Source organism: Cryptomeria japonica, chromosome 2 (genome assembly GCF_030272615.1).
Source record: "Cryptomeria japonica chromosome 2, Sugi_1.0, whole genome shotgun sequence".
NCBI lineage: Eukaryota > Viridiplantae > Streptophyta > Pinopsida > Cupressales > Cupressaceae > Cryptomeria > Cryptomeria japonica.
This window is the reverse complement of record NC_081406.1, coordinates 632,278,969-632,293,889: the sequence shown is the minus strand read 5'-3', so window position 1 is coordinate 632,293,889 and position 14,921 is coordinate 632,278,969. Positions and strand designations below refer to the sequence as shown.

The window sequence follows — 14,921 nt, the reverse complement described above, 5'->3', positions numbered from 1 at the left end:
TAGTTGTGCAACTTGCTTTTGTAGGAAAATACAAGTGGGTGGAGGATAAAGGTGATTTAAATAAATTATTTATTTAAAATAATTGTGCAACTTGCTTTTGTAGGAAAATACAAGTGGGTGGAGGATAAAGGTGATTTAAATAAATTATTTATTTAAAATAATTGTGCAACTTGCTTTTGTAGGAAAATACAAGTGGGTGGAGGATAAAGGTGATTTAAATAAATGATTTATTTATTTAAATGTGAGAGGTGGGATTTTGGGGGATTTAAATAAATATTAATTTATTTAAATGTGAGGTGGGATTTTGGGGGATTTAAATAAATATTAATTTATTTAAATGTGAGAGAAGATTTAATTAAACAAATATGATTTATTTATTTAATTAATGGTATGAATTTGGTTAAGTGAATAAAATCAAATAAATTGAATAATTTATTTAATTAATAGGAGAAGAGGGTTAAGATGAATTAATTAAATATTAATTTAATTAATTATTAATTGATGGTTAAATAATCAAATAAATACTAAGTATTCATTTAATTAAGTGGACAGATTTATGTGACTACAGAAAGTAATGTTTGAAAATAATTTATCTTAATGTCAATAATATTAATAATAACATGATTATTCCCTGTTTATGGGGTTCAATGAGTTGATCCTAGATTCTCTCCGAGATTTGATATCTGATGAATTCTTGGAATGGGTTAAGGTCAACTTTGAGGAGCTCTTTAAGGCAACACGAGGCCTTTGGGAGTTGGATGCGTGCCAAAAGATCATAAAGGGAAAATCTTAGCAATAGAAATGATAAAACTTGTAGAAAGCATCATTAATGAGACCAAGTTCCAAACGGCCTACTAGGAATTTGTCTATGCAAGCGGATGAATTTTAGGAATTTGTCTATGCAAGTGGATGAATTTTAAAAATCTTCATCTAAAAGGAGACTCCCTAATCATGTTGAAGTCCATATGATGTAGAGACACCCCAATTGGAAGCTAAAGAAATTATTGCCACATGTATTGCAACTATTAGTATAATTTGATGATTTCCTTATCTCCCACTTGTATCGAGAAGGTAAATGTGTAACCAAACGCTTAACAAATTGGGTGATCGATATGATGGACAATTACATAAGGGCGGATGTGGCAAATATTGGAATTGTCTATGCAACAAACTAAAAAGTGGTGACAAGACATTTTTTGACATTTATTAAATAGATTAAAAATCAAAATACACTGTGCTCCGATTTTTAATCTATTTAATAAAATATCAAAGTATTTTGATTTTTTATATATTTAATAAATGTCTTGTCACTATTTTGATTTTTAATCTATTTAATAGATGTCTTATGACTGCTTTTTAGTGTATTGCATAGACATTGCCGCAGATATCTAACACTAAGTTTAACACATGGTCGGAGGAGGGAATGACAGTGGAAGGGTGAATACATTAATGAAGATTAATGTTTACATCCATTCCACGTGCTCAGTGTCAATGGGCTTTATTTATTGTAGAAATGGCTAAAAATGATCTCATTCCATCAAAATGGAGACCACAATAAGCTTACACACGAGGGAGAGGAAAATGGCATTTAGGGGAAAGATCACTCGGCATGAAGTACAGAGGGTATTCCAAACCAAAGAGGTGGAGATTTAGTAGGTACAGTGTTTTGGGTTTTACATGTTTATCTATTTACTGACTATCTGTGGATTCTATAGACTATTTGGCCTCGTGGATATTATTAAAAATATTCATTCATTCATAAAGGAGGTCATCGATATTCCATAGAGCTTGATGTCAGATTGGCTCTATTGGAAGTTGATGACGACAGTTTCCAAAGAGATGGTAGATTAGTTAGTAGATATCTGTATAGGTTAGGTTAGTTAGTTGGGTATACAATGTAGTCGATGACTAAAGATTTTGGGGAGTTGATACTTGTATAGGTTAGGTTAGTTTGTTGGGTATATGATGTAGTCGATGAGTGAAGGCTTTTGGGAGTTGATCTTCTTTTTATCTAGTCGTGGTTTTTTACTCTTGGATGGAGCTTAATGCTTATCTTTATACTAGAAATATGACTCTTTTGTCACTTTTATATATCAAAAAAATGTCATTATTAACAAACTTAGTTTCTATTTTTGTTATAAAAAAGTTGCACAATAATAATTTAAAGTGTTAATTAGTGCATATGCACATTGATCAATATCACTTGAAGTGTGCCAACCCACACTTTACCAAACTCCCATGAATCTAAACCTCATATTACCTCCTATTTGCCTACATTAATTAAAAAAATATTGTGATACAGCAAATCAACATGTAGCATGGGTGGAGAGACTTGTTGGAGGCATTAAGATCTAAGGTCAACAAACTCATACGCTCATGAAAATGATCAAAGAAATTGTTTTCTTACATTTTTTATTTCATTTGCCTCTTTGGATGTCTAAATATTTCTTTCCGCCTTGGCTATAAAAGAGGTTCCAATAAATGTGCAGGCATCATGACAAAGAGCATGTACTAATTGCAAATACAATGAGTATTTTTATTTAGAGGCTATCAATGTAACATATTGCTTTTCTAATTATTTCTCTTAGTAAGACAAAATTGATTTTTATAAAAAATGTGTTCTTGCTAGAATATTAAAAGTTGGGAGAATCTCACTTCTATGACATCTTTTCTAATAGACTGTTTTGGTCTCATGGAGATTATTAAAAATAAACATCCTCATGAAAATAAGCATTCATTCATTCATACCTACATATAAATACATATAAAGGAACTCCATAAAATGGATCTTGTACGAAAAATCAATCATAACTAAAGCAGAATGTTCTTACAAATTAAAACTAAAAAAGAAGAAGTGTGTGCATCGACCAAAACGATCTTTTCATTTTTCCAGAATGCCATTGCAATCTTTTCCAACCTTATTGATAATGGGATCGTTTATCGATTGTTGTAGTTCCTGCCACAGAAGGGGCTAATAACGAAAGGAAGGCTCAAGAGTACTAATTTACATTTGTATGATCAGCATTCAACCTCTTTCAAATGTATTACAACTCACTATGGTTAGTACCATTTGCTAACTCTGTATTCCCACAGTTACCATCAGTGCTGACCAACTTCTGAGAATAAAAACGCCGGTACTTTTCATCTACTTCAGTCAAGTAAAAAGTTCCTGGCCTTAGCAAACTATGTTTAGCAGAAGAAACAAAGCCCTTTGCTCCATATAGAGTCTCCATCAGCTTCAAGTTGCTAACAAAATCTTCAGGAGAAAACTAAATACAAGATCAAAAGAGTAATCAATAAGTAATATAGAATGGTCAGAATTGAATTCAAAGACGTAGTCACCAATGCATGGCTAATCTAATGCATAATCAATTCACAAAAACAGAAAAAACTACTTGAAAAAGCCAAATAGATTTTTATACAACACAGTACATAATGCTCAAAATTTTAAAGCACACAGAGATGTTAGATCTAATTTAAGTAAAATCTATTTTTCTAAGTTTTGGCCAACACAAAAATTTGACACCATTTCGCATAGCTCTGGCATGGATGGAATACATTCAAGAACATCCTGTAAAGACAACCTCCTGTTTACGAAAACGAAAGTCCTTTAGACAGATCCCTACATTCAAATGTTGTATTAATCATTCATCCTTTCCACATATACATATCTTCACTTCAACGAAGCCTATTAAGTCATCACGAGTGTTGTTTCACCTATGATTCTTGCATACTGAGTTTGATTTTTGTATTTTAACGATAGTGTGATAAACATAATAGCAACTGAATATTGTCACTCTTCTAGAATTTCCAGAGATAACATTTTCTAGCAGGCTTTTGAGAGTGAGACTGAATGCAAACTGTATCCACTGTAATCTTAGTTAGCATCAACTTTTCCAACACTGCCAACCATATGATTTTTACAAAACTGCTTATATTTCTACCAAATCTGTATCAGTACACCAACAATCGCATGGCACATCCATCAGTGTTAGGCAAGGAATTATACTTACTATGTATATATATATATTTTTTGTCAATGGAGTTGTGCTCTAATCGCAAATCATATGGTTCTCAAGATGGAGATCCATGTTTGAATCCCCAAATTGACATCTAGTGTCGGATTCCAAGTGGTGGCTCGTGGACTTCCATTGTGGCTTCTATGTTGATTTGAGTTCAATAAGTGAATTATTAGTTGAATATGTTGATTGAGGAGGAGCTCCCCCTTGTGACCTCCCCTGGACTACCAATTTAAAACTTTAAACCCAAATCAAACTTACAACAAATCTAACTTCACATTAGCACTTTCCATAACCTTCTTAGTTTTCTTATTGTAACATTTATATGCCTTACTCTTAGTAGAGTAACCAAGAAAGATTCCTTCATCAGATTTTGCATCAAATTTCTCAGTGTAAATATCTTTCTTAAGAAAACATTGACTCCCAAAAATTTTGAAATAACTTACACAAGGACTTTTTCCATACCATAGCTCATAGGGTGTTTTATTGTTACCTCTTTTTACAAGTACCCGGTTTAAAGTGTATACAGCAATGCTGACTGCTTCTCTCTCTCTTGCTTGTCTGATATTGATATCTGACTGTTCCTAGAAATATATTAGCTTAGTACTGAATTTATCTGACACATTACCGTTGTTTGGCTCCAGTTTCCATTTTGTGTTCCTTATTCACCTGATATTCTGTATCATAATTCTCTCAAGTATATTGTGGCAACTCTGTGTGATCTTGCAACATTACCATAGCTGTTTATTGAAATCTTAAGCAAACCATCTTGACTTTTAATTTTGAGCTTTCTTATATAAAATAAATGCAAACAAAAACCATTTTCTTCTTAGCTTCTTTAAACAAAAGCAAACAAAAATCATTTTCTTCTTAGCTTCTTTAAACAAAAGCAAGTAAAAATGATTTTGTTCTTAGTTTCTTGAAGCTCAGATTCCTCAACATGAGTAAGGCGGATACCACCAAAAAAACAAAGTTTATTTGGATACGAGCACATGAATTTAAAATTTGTAGAACATCTAATATCCTCGAAGCATCCATATTAAATGGCTTCAAATTAGGCCTTAACATTATGATTATGTGACAAATGTCTTGCAGAATAGAAAAACATACCTCATTTCGAGATTCAAGCTTGCTTTGAAGATCCATAACTTCAGCAATGTTTGATATGGTAAAAGGATGTTGACCTTCCCGTATTTTAAGAGAAAAAATTGTAGAAGCAAGTCCACTGCCATAAGAGAACATGAGCACCCTTTGGCCTTCCTGCATCAGTAAAAATTTGTCTCGTGACTCGAGGACTCTAAAGGCACCTCCTGATTATTGTCTTGATCATTTTCAAAGAGGAAAATATCAAAGAAGATAGAATTACCAGTGTGCTATGCTTGTTGTGTACAATAGAAGCCAATGCTGCATAAAGAGATGCTGTATACATGTTGCCTACTTGCTTTGGCAATAAAGTTGATGTCTGAACTTTTGTATCATACAATGGCTTAGCAACCTGTTGAGAAACCTGAAAATATCCAAGATGAAGCCAACATAAGGGAGAAGCAATCCAGCAGAAGATTTCAAAAGTTTCTAAAGATGAGAGAAATCATCATTCTTAAACATATAAACCAACTAAAGAGCGTAGCATTGAAACTCAAAGAAAAACAAACCTTTTCTAGGTCACGGCTGTTATAGCTCTCTTCTTCAGACAGGCCGGCATAGGGTTCTAGCTTCTTTTGTGCATCCTTTTCAACAGAACTGGGAATACACAACAAAAAAACAAAGGAGTTTAATTAGTTTGTGCAATCGTGACTCCAAGAATTGTCCCTCTTTTAGTAGCAATGTCTACTTTAGATCAACATGCCTTTCTAAATGTACAATCCAATAACTTGAGGAAATGTTCAATAATCAAAGTTGTCAACTGTGATGTGTACTGTGCTGGGCTATCACAAAGACCTTTGACTATCCAAATGCTCCCACAAAATTCTCAAGCATACACAATTTTGCAGGAGTCAAAGGTCACGAGAAAATTAAAACTGTGAAATCTCAAATCCTTTTACAAATTTTCTTTCCTGCTTCTCCAAATTGTTGAAATGAGACACTGAATTTAGCCACAAGCACATTTCCTGTCTCTCTTGATTGATTGGAAAGACAATAAGAATTGTTGAAATGAGACACTGAATTTATATACAAGCACATTGCCTGTCTCTTGATTGATTGAAAAGACTGTAAGAAATCAACTTGTAGGACAATTCATCAAAGAACTTCACATGTTCAATAGCTAGGTTTAAAATACAAGTTTGATTGGAAGTGTCAAGTTGTCAACCTATGTAAAATGTGAAGAAAACAGAAAAGGAATTTTCAGTCAACTAGTATTGAACGAAGAGGCATAATTGCTGTTTAAGCTTACATCAGCTTTTTGGGGGGTATAAGCTTCCTGACATGTCAACACTTCTCAAATTGTCAATTTTCAAAAAATTAGAAAGAAAGATGCATGCACATTGATGCTTGTCCAGGTCCACAGTTAAGCTCGGTGAGTTCTGAGCTAACTTGCGAATTTTCCTGCCTCATGAGTAATACACCAGAGACCTGTGTGCTGAGTCCTGTGGAGACAACTGCTGAGTTTCTCAGCAAGACTCACCTGAAACTACATTTTCTCTGCACGCTTAACGACAAGCAAAACAAAATTGCAAAACCTTTAGAAAAATCTGATTTTTGTTCTTTTTGTCATTTTCATCTCCAATGATTATGATCTCAAATGATAAGGATTTATCAATTTTTTCTTTAAATACAAGACAGGTGGGCCTTAAAGGCTTTAAATTTGGGACTGGCAGCAACCCTGCCCTGTATTGCAACTGGGAACCTGCCCTGTATTGCCACCGGGAACCTGCCAGAGACACTGCCCCTGGCCCTGCTTGGGGCTGCCAACCTCTTACCCCCATTCTGGTTTTAAAATGCAAAACATAAAAAAAGTTTTGGGCTGCACTGCAAAGAAAAGCAGAGTTTTTCATTTTATTGGATTGAAATAACAAAACCACATTTTTCCCCAATGATTATGAAATTTTCAGCAGTTTTTGGTCTCCCAACTATTTGAATTCCATTTTTATTCTTGGTTTGCAGAGCCAATGCCAATTCAGAGTAATGATACTATGATGGAAATTTCAAAATAGACTTATGTTCATTGTTTTCTCTAAATTTAATTTTTTGTGTCTCATGCATTAAGTTTATTTTATATATTTATGTTTTTATTTGCCGAGTTTTTAATAAGTCCCCAGTCCAAGTAAAAATTTTGGGCTGCTAAGTAATTGCAGGTCTCAGTTTTCAAACAATGTTTAGGTCAACGAACTGAAATGGTATTTGTGATCCTTTCATAGTATAAATCTTATGAGTGCATGGATGAGGGAATGGATAGAAAATATTATTTTTTGGCGTATACCTATACATGAACACGTGCCCTAGCCCATTTGGTATTTTTCCATCACATTCCATTAGTTTATACTGTGTATGGAATTGATGTTTGCCATGTTATAAACTATAAAGTAAAATAAAGCCTTGGATAACTCCCCATATTCTAAAAAATGAGCTGGTAATTGCAACAAAACTTCCGCAAATTTTCCTTGGTTCTGATACACTTATAGAAAAAAATTCAAAAGCTTCTAGGGGGTTCCATTATCACAATTACTTCCAAAATAAGAAATTAAGATAGAATCTCTTTTAATATACTCCAGTGACAACAGATCCTTTTTCTCTGAACATGATGAATGACATTAGGTGACTTTAGAGAGCCAAAGTCTGATAAAAAGAGTGTAACATATTTTAAGGAAATACTTTCTTTTATTCCTTGACAGGTCACAAAGTTGCAGACAAACTTTGATAGTCTACTACTTTGACAACTTCAATTTGATTTTGCCAAAATGAAAAAAGGCTAACACCACAACAAATGAGAACGAGAATATTTTAGACACCATAATGTTCTAAACTCAACAAGCACCTTACTCCAACATTTAGATCTTAAGCACAAACCTTGCATGTCTTGAAAAATCATTGAATAATAGTCGAGCGAAGCTCTTCTGCACAAGCTGATCACATCACAAGTATCACTTAATAATCAATTTCTGAATGCTTTGCAATACATTAGCAACTATAAATCCTAAATACCTTATGGTATGGTTAACAATGACCAAATCTTCTCTAAACACAGAAATACCTTATTGTATGGAGAGTGAAATGCTACATAATCTGCATCTAGAAGAGAAAACTCCTTTCCTTCTCCCTTTTCAAACCTGGAAATAATGAATGGGAAAGTCAGCTCGTGTTTGTCATTTCCCGAAAATGTGTCCTCTGTCAGAACAAAAACATGTAACCTCGTAATGTGTATAAGAAACCAATTCACCTGTTACAAAACCGTTTGTAGCAAGAATCCAATGCCATTAGATAGCAATTTTGTGAAAGTTTTCCATCTACAACCTGGTACACCAACATTTTCTTTTAAGCTTGTACCAAAATATCCAAATATTTAAAGGATCCACAGTTTTCTATGTCTTTTTCACATCTTTATCTACAACAAACCCTTCAAAAATGTCAGGAATTATACATGAAACTGCCAGAAAGACCTACTAAAGAGTTCTTTTTGCAAGAAAAGAATATAACAGCATTAGTGTCTGCCAACAAAATGGACAAGAATCAATTCGGTCCTAATAACAAATCAGCTATTGTCAAGCTAGCTTATTCTTTTTTTTGAAAATTTAAAGCTAATGAAACAATTCAAATTCCAAACTTATATTGAATTTATATATTGTGGAACAATTCATAGCTTGTAATTTTAAATTTATGATTTTGATATGAGTCAATTCTCTATTTTCTTATATAAATATTAAATATATAGTTCAATTTTGGTTCTAGAATTTAACCTTTTTGAGTACATAATAACACATTAAGGCAGTAGTCTACATTTTATAATAGCCATAATTGATGCACAACTAAAATAGTAAAGGGAAGTGGACAAATCCTAATACAACACCTATTAACACTTTACCAGTATTGACCTGTGGAAAAAAATATCACATTGGTAAGAGGTAGGATTGGTTAGCGTCCAAGGAGAAAGCAAAGAGTAATTTATTGCTGGAATTGGATTTATTGGAGGCAGGAAATAAATTCTTAATGTTGGATAGACATATACTTGATAAGTAGGAATATCACAGTTGAACCCTGATAGCAATATCATAGTAGGACATATACTTTGCATGTTCTACACCCGCCATACCCAGTGGGGCCTGGGGCTGTGACCTGACTTGGAAATATAAGGTATTCTGTTATTTATAAGCATGTACCCCAGAGGAAAAAAAAAAGTGGGCAGTTATAGCTGGTTTTCAGACCCACAGTTTATGCCCAATGTTATGTAATACCACTTAGAAACCTCTAATAGTAATGTGCCTACAAATACTTGCTCATGCATTAGGGCTAAGCACAGTGAGAAATATCTTATTTTATTGTGAATGATCAAGTTAATGCAGTAAGTAAACACTATATTTGCTGGGTTTTTCCCAAAAAAATTTCCTAATGGTATTATATAATTATATTGTGAGTGTGCAATTATTTTCTTTCAAATGCATTTAAGATCCCAGCATTGCTTCCCCTGTATAGGTTTATCAACATTATTTCTCTTCAGAAATATATATATATATATATAATCAGGATTAAGACGGGAAAAACTCTAATTTATTAAAAAAAAATGTTGAAAAAGAGACAAAAAGTACTTGTTTTTTTTCATTAAGTATAAATATATATAATCAGGATTAAGACGGGAAAAACTCCAATTTAAAAAAAAATGTTGAAAAAGAGACAAAAAGTACTTGTTTCTTTCTGTCTCTTTTTCAACATTTTTTTTTTTAAATTGGAGTTTTTCCCATATAATCAGGGATTAAGAGGGGGAAAACTCCAATTTAAAAAAAAATGTTGAAAAAGAGACAAAAAGTATTTGTTTTTTTAAATTTAGAGGCATTTTCATAGAATAGAGGTATAGAGAGCAAATAAAATATATCTTAACCCATGAATTGTCCAAATGAAAAGTTTGTCTAAAATAGCAGAATACAATGTAGCATGTAAACTTTGCTACCAAATGATTCTTCGGTAAGTTTTGTTGAAGTTAATAAAGTTATTGCTAAGTTAACAATAAAACAATTCACTTAATGATATGCAAGTAAAACTCTAGTCTTGTTGTATGATGTGATTGGATGGTAAAATGTTACTAACAACGCTGCATTCCAAATTATTATTAATATTAAATGAATGTTTAATCATAGAGACTGCACTATCATAACAAACTTTGAAAACTTAGTAAGACCTCAAAACAACTACAGTATACGTGCTTGCATCCCAATAGGATAAAAGAATAAAAAAACATTTTATCTCTACAAAATTTTAAGTAGGAAATTTATCATCCAAATAAAATTCTAATCAATAGATATAAGCATACAAAATCACAATGACCCAAATTTTGATGTCAAAAAGATTGGACATCTTGGTGCAATACTAGGCTACATATAAACATCAGGCTAATGTTTTTATGCAGCCTAACGATTTTTGTACTACAAATTTTCAGAACGATAAAATGTTATGAAGACAACAATGACCTACACATAACATTACCTCTTCACTTCTAGTAATGGGAATATGTAAAAAAAATGAAACTATAGCATTGTCATATTCATCAAGCAAAAGAATGATATGATAGAGAGCTTAAATTAGCATTAAATTCAAGCCATTTAGCCAAGAATATAGATTTATTTTTTTCCTGAACTAATTTACAAGGCTGTCACTATAGAAAAAGACAGACCATCAAATGTTGTTTGGACCAAATAACCAACCAATCTTCACAATAACAATTTAAATGTGCAGAAAATCAAGATAACTAGACAAAATTAAACCGTGATAAAGTAGATGTAATGAGATAAAATATAACCTCAAAATATAGACCATTCACCTATCATAGCAGTAAAATACTCTCTTTGGATCAAAGCCTCAATAGGTTTAACGTTTTTTATCTAGTTAATTCAAATTGAAAAATCCTTATGATGTGCACATTGAAAATTTTATTTAAAATTCAACATAGATAAGAAGTAGACACAAAATTAAACCATCCATGACAGCATATTGATGGTATTGACAAAAATCCTAACATCTGAATACAGATAAAATCAAACCATAACCTTGGAATAGTATGAACAGCAAGCAAAAATATAACCTTGGAATATAGACCATTCACTTGTCATAACATTAAAATACTATCTCTTTGGATGGAATCCTAGCCAAAATAAGTGGATTTGAAATTTTTATCTTGTTAATTCAAATTGAAAGATCCTTGTGATGTGCACATTGAAATTTTTATTCAACAGTTTATTCATCTATTTGTATGCGTTGGTTGAATTTTGTGTAAATACTATTTATATGGCGCGAAGTTATAGAATGTATTTGCAGTAGTGTTGCAACAAAAAATTGCCGCCTTTGGACTCAAATGCACCACTTCCCACTCCTTGCAAATTTGAAACTAGTTGTGCCTTGTATGCATGTCCCAACAAGCTTACTTTTGTAGGTGCCATAAAAATATCGCACAAGTGTGCTATTCATAAAATATTTCACAGGTTTCAAGGGATTCACAAGTTGGCGGGGGATTGATTGATGTTTCAAATGCCAAAAAAAAAATTGTTGAAAATTACAATCAATGATTTTTTTAAAAGTCGGGATTTTTGGTGGGGGGCAAATCGTCTACGGGACAAATTTGTAAAAAAAATGGGTGTAATCGGAATTTTTTTGTAGATTTTTGCTTCTCTGAATTATTCAATTATTATATCTACCACAAGTTGTCAGTCTCATTGAACTAGCCAGCTTTTATGGGTTGTGCTCTTTGTGATTTGAGTATAAAATCTTTAAAATAATCCCCAGTAATGGGTTCAGATGCACACTCAATCCCAACGAATTGGTAAGAGTACAGATTTTTATAAATTATATTCTAATCCTCAGGATTTGGAGTCTGTAACCTATAAGGCTATATGTATGGGTAGAAATTTGATACATTCTTTAACTTTTGAGAATTGGAACAACTATATAAATATGGTGAAAGTGGATCAGACTCTGTTTCTTGTCTACAAGCAGCACCATTGAAAAATATATATTTTCCTTGAGGAATAAAATGATGCATTTCTGCAAGTTAAAACCTATTTGTCTGAAAAATTCACAAACTAAGTTGCTAAGCACATTAAGATAATCAAATTGGTGCACTATAAATTGAATAAGGGGCCCCATCTTCACAAAGATTCTGGGGATCAAAATCATATTCAGCAATGATGTTGTTGCCCTAAACTTAATAAGAAAAGAAAGGCCAGTGCTTGATGACAAACATAACACTTCATAAGACAAAAAATTATATTAATATTTATAATCACATTCTCACCTGTAGAATGAAGCTTTAAAATAGCGCTTAGCTGGATTTTTAAGATTCTGCTTTAAAGTTTTAAACGTTCTTTTCAAACTTGACATGCTCGATTCAAGAGGGCACATTGAGATTTATTCAAACATCAAAAGTAGAAAACCAAAGACAATACAATTGAAAATTTGTAACTCAAGGTGAGAAACCCTTTAAGTTGGCTCTATGCCAATATACTAAAGTACACTGTCAGAGTGACCATATATAACTTTGTTTTCTGTAAAGCTGCTCAGATTTGCAATTAGTTGCCTTGTTAACCCTATAGATGGTTTAATCTTTATGGTTCTGATGAGGTTTTCCTTTTAGCTTTCACTCAAAAAACTCAGGAAAGAGACAAATTGCTTCCTAAACTTAAGATTCAAAAGAAGAAAATTCAAAACCTATAATGATTAACCATGGCTTTATATTGCACTATATTTTACTTCAACAAAAATCTGGAAGTAGCTGATTTGTAGTACTCTGAAATGAAATAAAATATAAAACAGGAAGAGAAGTATAGTTTTTAAAATACCTACAGCTAAAATACCACCAGTTAAGTAGTGAGTCATTTGACTGGGAATAGATCAAGGAGCGAGACAAGGGCTTAGACTGTTATGAGCCCGGCAAAAAAATTAAGCATAAGAAGCAACAGGAATATAAAATATGAAAGAGCATGGATTATGGTCATGAGTCAAGACCACAGGAACAAGAGGAGCTAACCGGATACTCGCTAGCAAGATTGGGCTTATAAAAGTCATAAGCATGAGCCATGTGTGTTCCCCTGTAATTTTTCTCAATTGCTAATGGAGCGTTGGGCCCTATCAACATAGCAATGGCAGCTGCTCCCCCTGTAGGCCGTGCTGGCCCTTCAGCATAAACCTTCAACAAGAAAAGAATGTCATTATATAACAAAAAAATTTGCCAATATATGCAAAACAATAACTGAATCCTGTAAGAAGATCCACATGATATACTTTTCATTTACAATTTTCTTTATTTAAATATTTCCTTAATAATGGCATTACTGAAGAATAAACTCCCTTCTTTTGAAATAAATACAAAAAATAGGCAAATATATTAATAATAGTTGATACATACTAGAATATATATATTTATTTCCAAAATAATTCCCCCAAAAAGCATATTTGCTGTAAAAGATAGTGTAACAAAGAAACCAGTAAATATTTCACTATATGCCCCAAAATTCAAAACAAAGGCACAAGAACCTTTTAAAATTTAGATGGAATCATCTCTCTATTTTAACATCAACTGCAGAAACCTATGGTAAGACCTGATTCAGAAGAAAGAAAGGGGTATACTTTTTTGAAAATATCTAAACAATCTAAAAACTAAGAGATTCAACATTCAAGATGCACTTGAATAGTTTCATGATTCAAAATGTCTCAAATCAAATACAGGCATACATGCAATCCACAAAAATATACCATTACAAAAGTGCTCAACAACAAGATCAATTTCTCAAAGCAAGTAAATCCATGATATAGATAAAAGATCATACTGCACTGTCTGTAGCTACAACAAGACCATAGCGTCCATCCCACGAATTGCTTTCAACCCAGTTAATACAGTTAAATAAAGCCGCAGTTCCACCATAGCATGCATTTGTTGAGTCCACACCTTCAATTTCGGTATTTCCAAATTTCTGTTCAATTACAAAGAATAACTCTTTAGCACAGAAAACAAGGCTTAAGAAAAACACTACAATTCTGAAGGAAACAAATATATGAGTTTGTAATGTACAAGCTCTCAAATCATGCAATATTTACATCTGACTTCGACTGCAGAGTGTATGCCATAACAATGACATTAAGTCATAAACCAAAGCCATCAACAATAAACAACTCGAAGTTTAGAAGTACCTAAAATGAACTTGGCATACACCTTTGTACTGTATAAGCTCTCAAATCAGGTAGAATTCACATCTCTCTTATATGACAGACTGTAGGGCACACAGCAGATACAGAAACAGTAAAGAACTATGGAACAGAAAAAACACCCAAAACTACACCCTAATCTGTAAATCTTTACAATGTCAATGTTAAATGGGATGAAGAGATTTATCCAGTAATGAAAATGCAGTTTAACTACAGGGATTAATAATCCTGGATAGGAGATTATTTTTTGAAATTATACATAATGAGAGGGGCTTGCAGGGGGGGTGATGGAGGTTGGAAGGGCAGCCCAAGGAGACTTAAAAACTGATTGCCTCAGATAATTCTAACACAAAAATGCCACTGATTAAAACTTTGACTGAGTCTTATGTTCATAAAAAACTATATGAATATCCTATATGATCCAAACACAGTTGTTGCTCAAGGGATTTCAAATCAGTCTGGTGAATATAACAACTGAGATTAACACCATAACAAAGGAGAAATGACAGAGCGCCACAAAGGTGACATGTCAGTGTAATAAAGATGAAATGTCATAGTTGATTT

The 14,921-nt window shown here is 32.7% G+C and overlaps 1 protein-coding gene across 1 annotated transcript in view; it reads right to left on the bottom strand.

Annotated features, from left to right (window-relative positions):
- Positions 1 to 2,859: 2,859 nt before the first annotated feature.
- The window catches only part of LOC131040170 (hydroxymethylglutaryl-CoA synthase), a 29,874-nt gene continuing 17,812 nt past the window's right edge, over positions 2,860 to 14,921 (bottom strand). The window contains exons 4-12 of the mRNA XM_057973022.2: positions 13,982 to 14,125; positions 13,183 to 13,341; positions 8,395 to 8,468; positions 8,209 to 8,284; positions 8,025 to 8,080; positions 5,672 to 5,759; positions 5,386 to 5,526; positions 5,130 to 5,279; positions 2,860 to 3,269 (exon numbers count right to left, since the gene is read on the bottom strand). Coding sequence (XP_057829005.1) covers positions 3,045 to 3,269; positions 5,130 to 5,279; positions 5,386 to 5,526; positions 5,672 to 5,759; positions 8,025 to 8,080; positions 8,209 to 8,284; positions 8,395 to 8,468; positions 13,183 to 13,341; positions 13,982 to 14,125 — 1,113 coding nt within the window. The 3' untranslated portion in view covers positions 2,860 to 3,044. The remainder of the gene's footprint in view (positions 3,270 to 5,129; positions 5,280 to 5,385; positions 5,527 to 5,671; positions 5,760 to 8,024; positions 8,081 to 8,208; positions 8,285 to 8,394; positions 8,469 to 13,182; positions 13,342 to 13,981; positions 14,126 to 14,921) is intronic.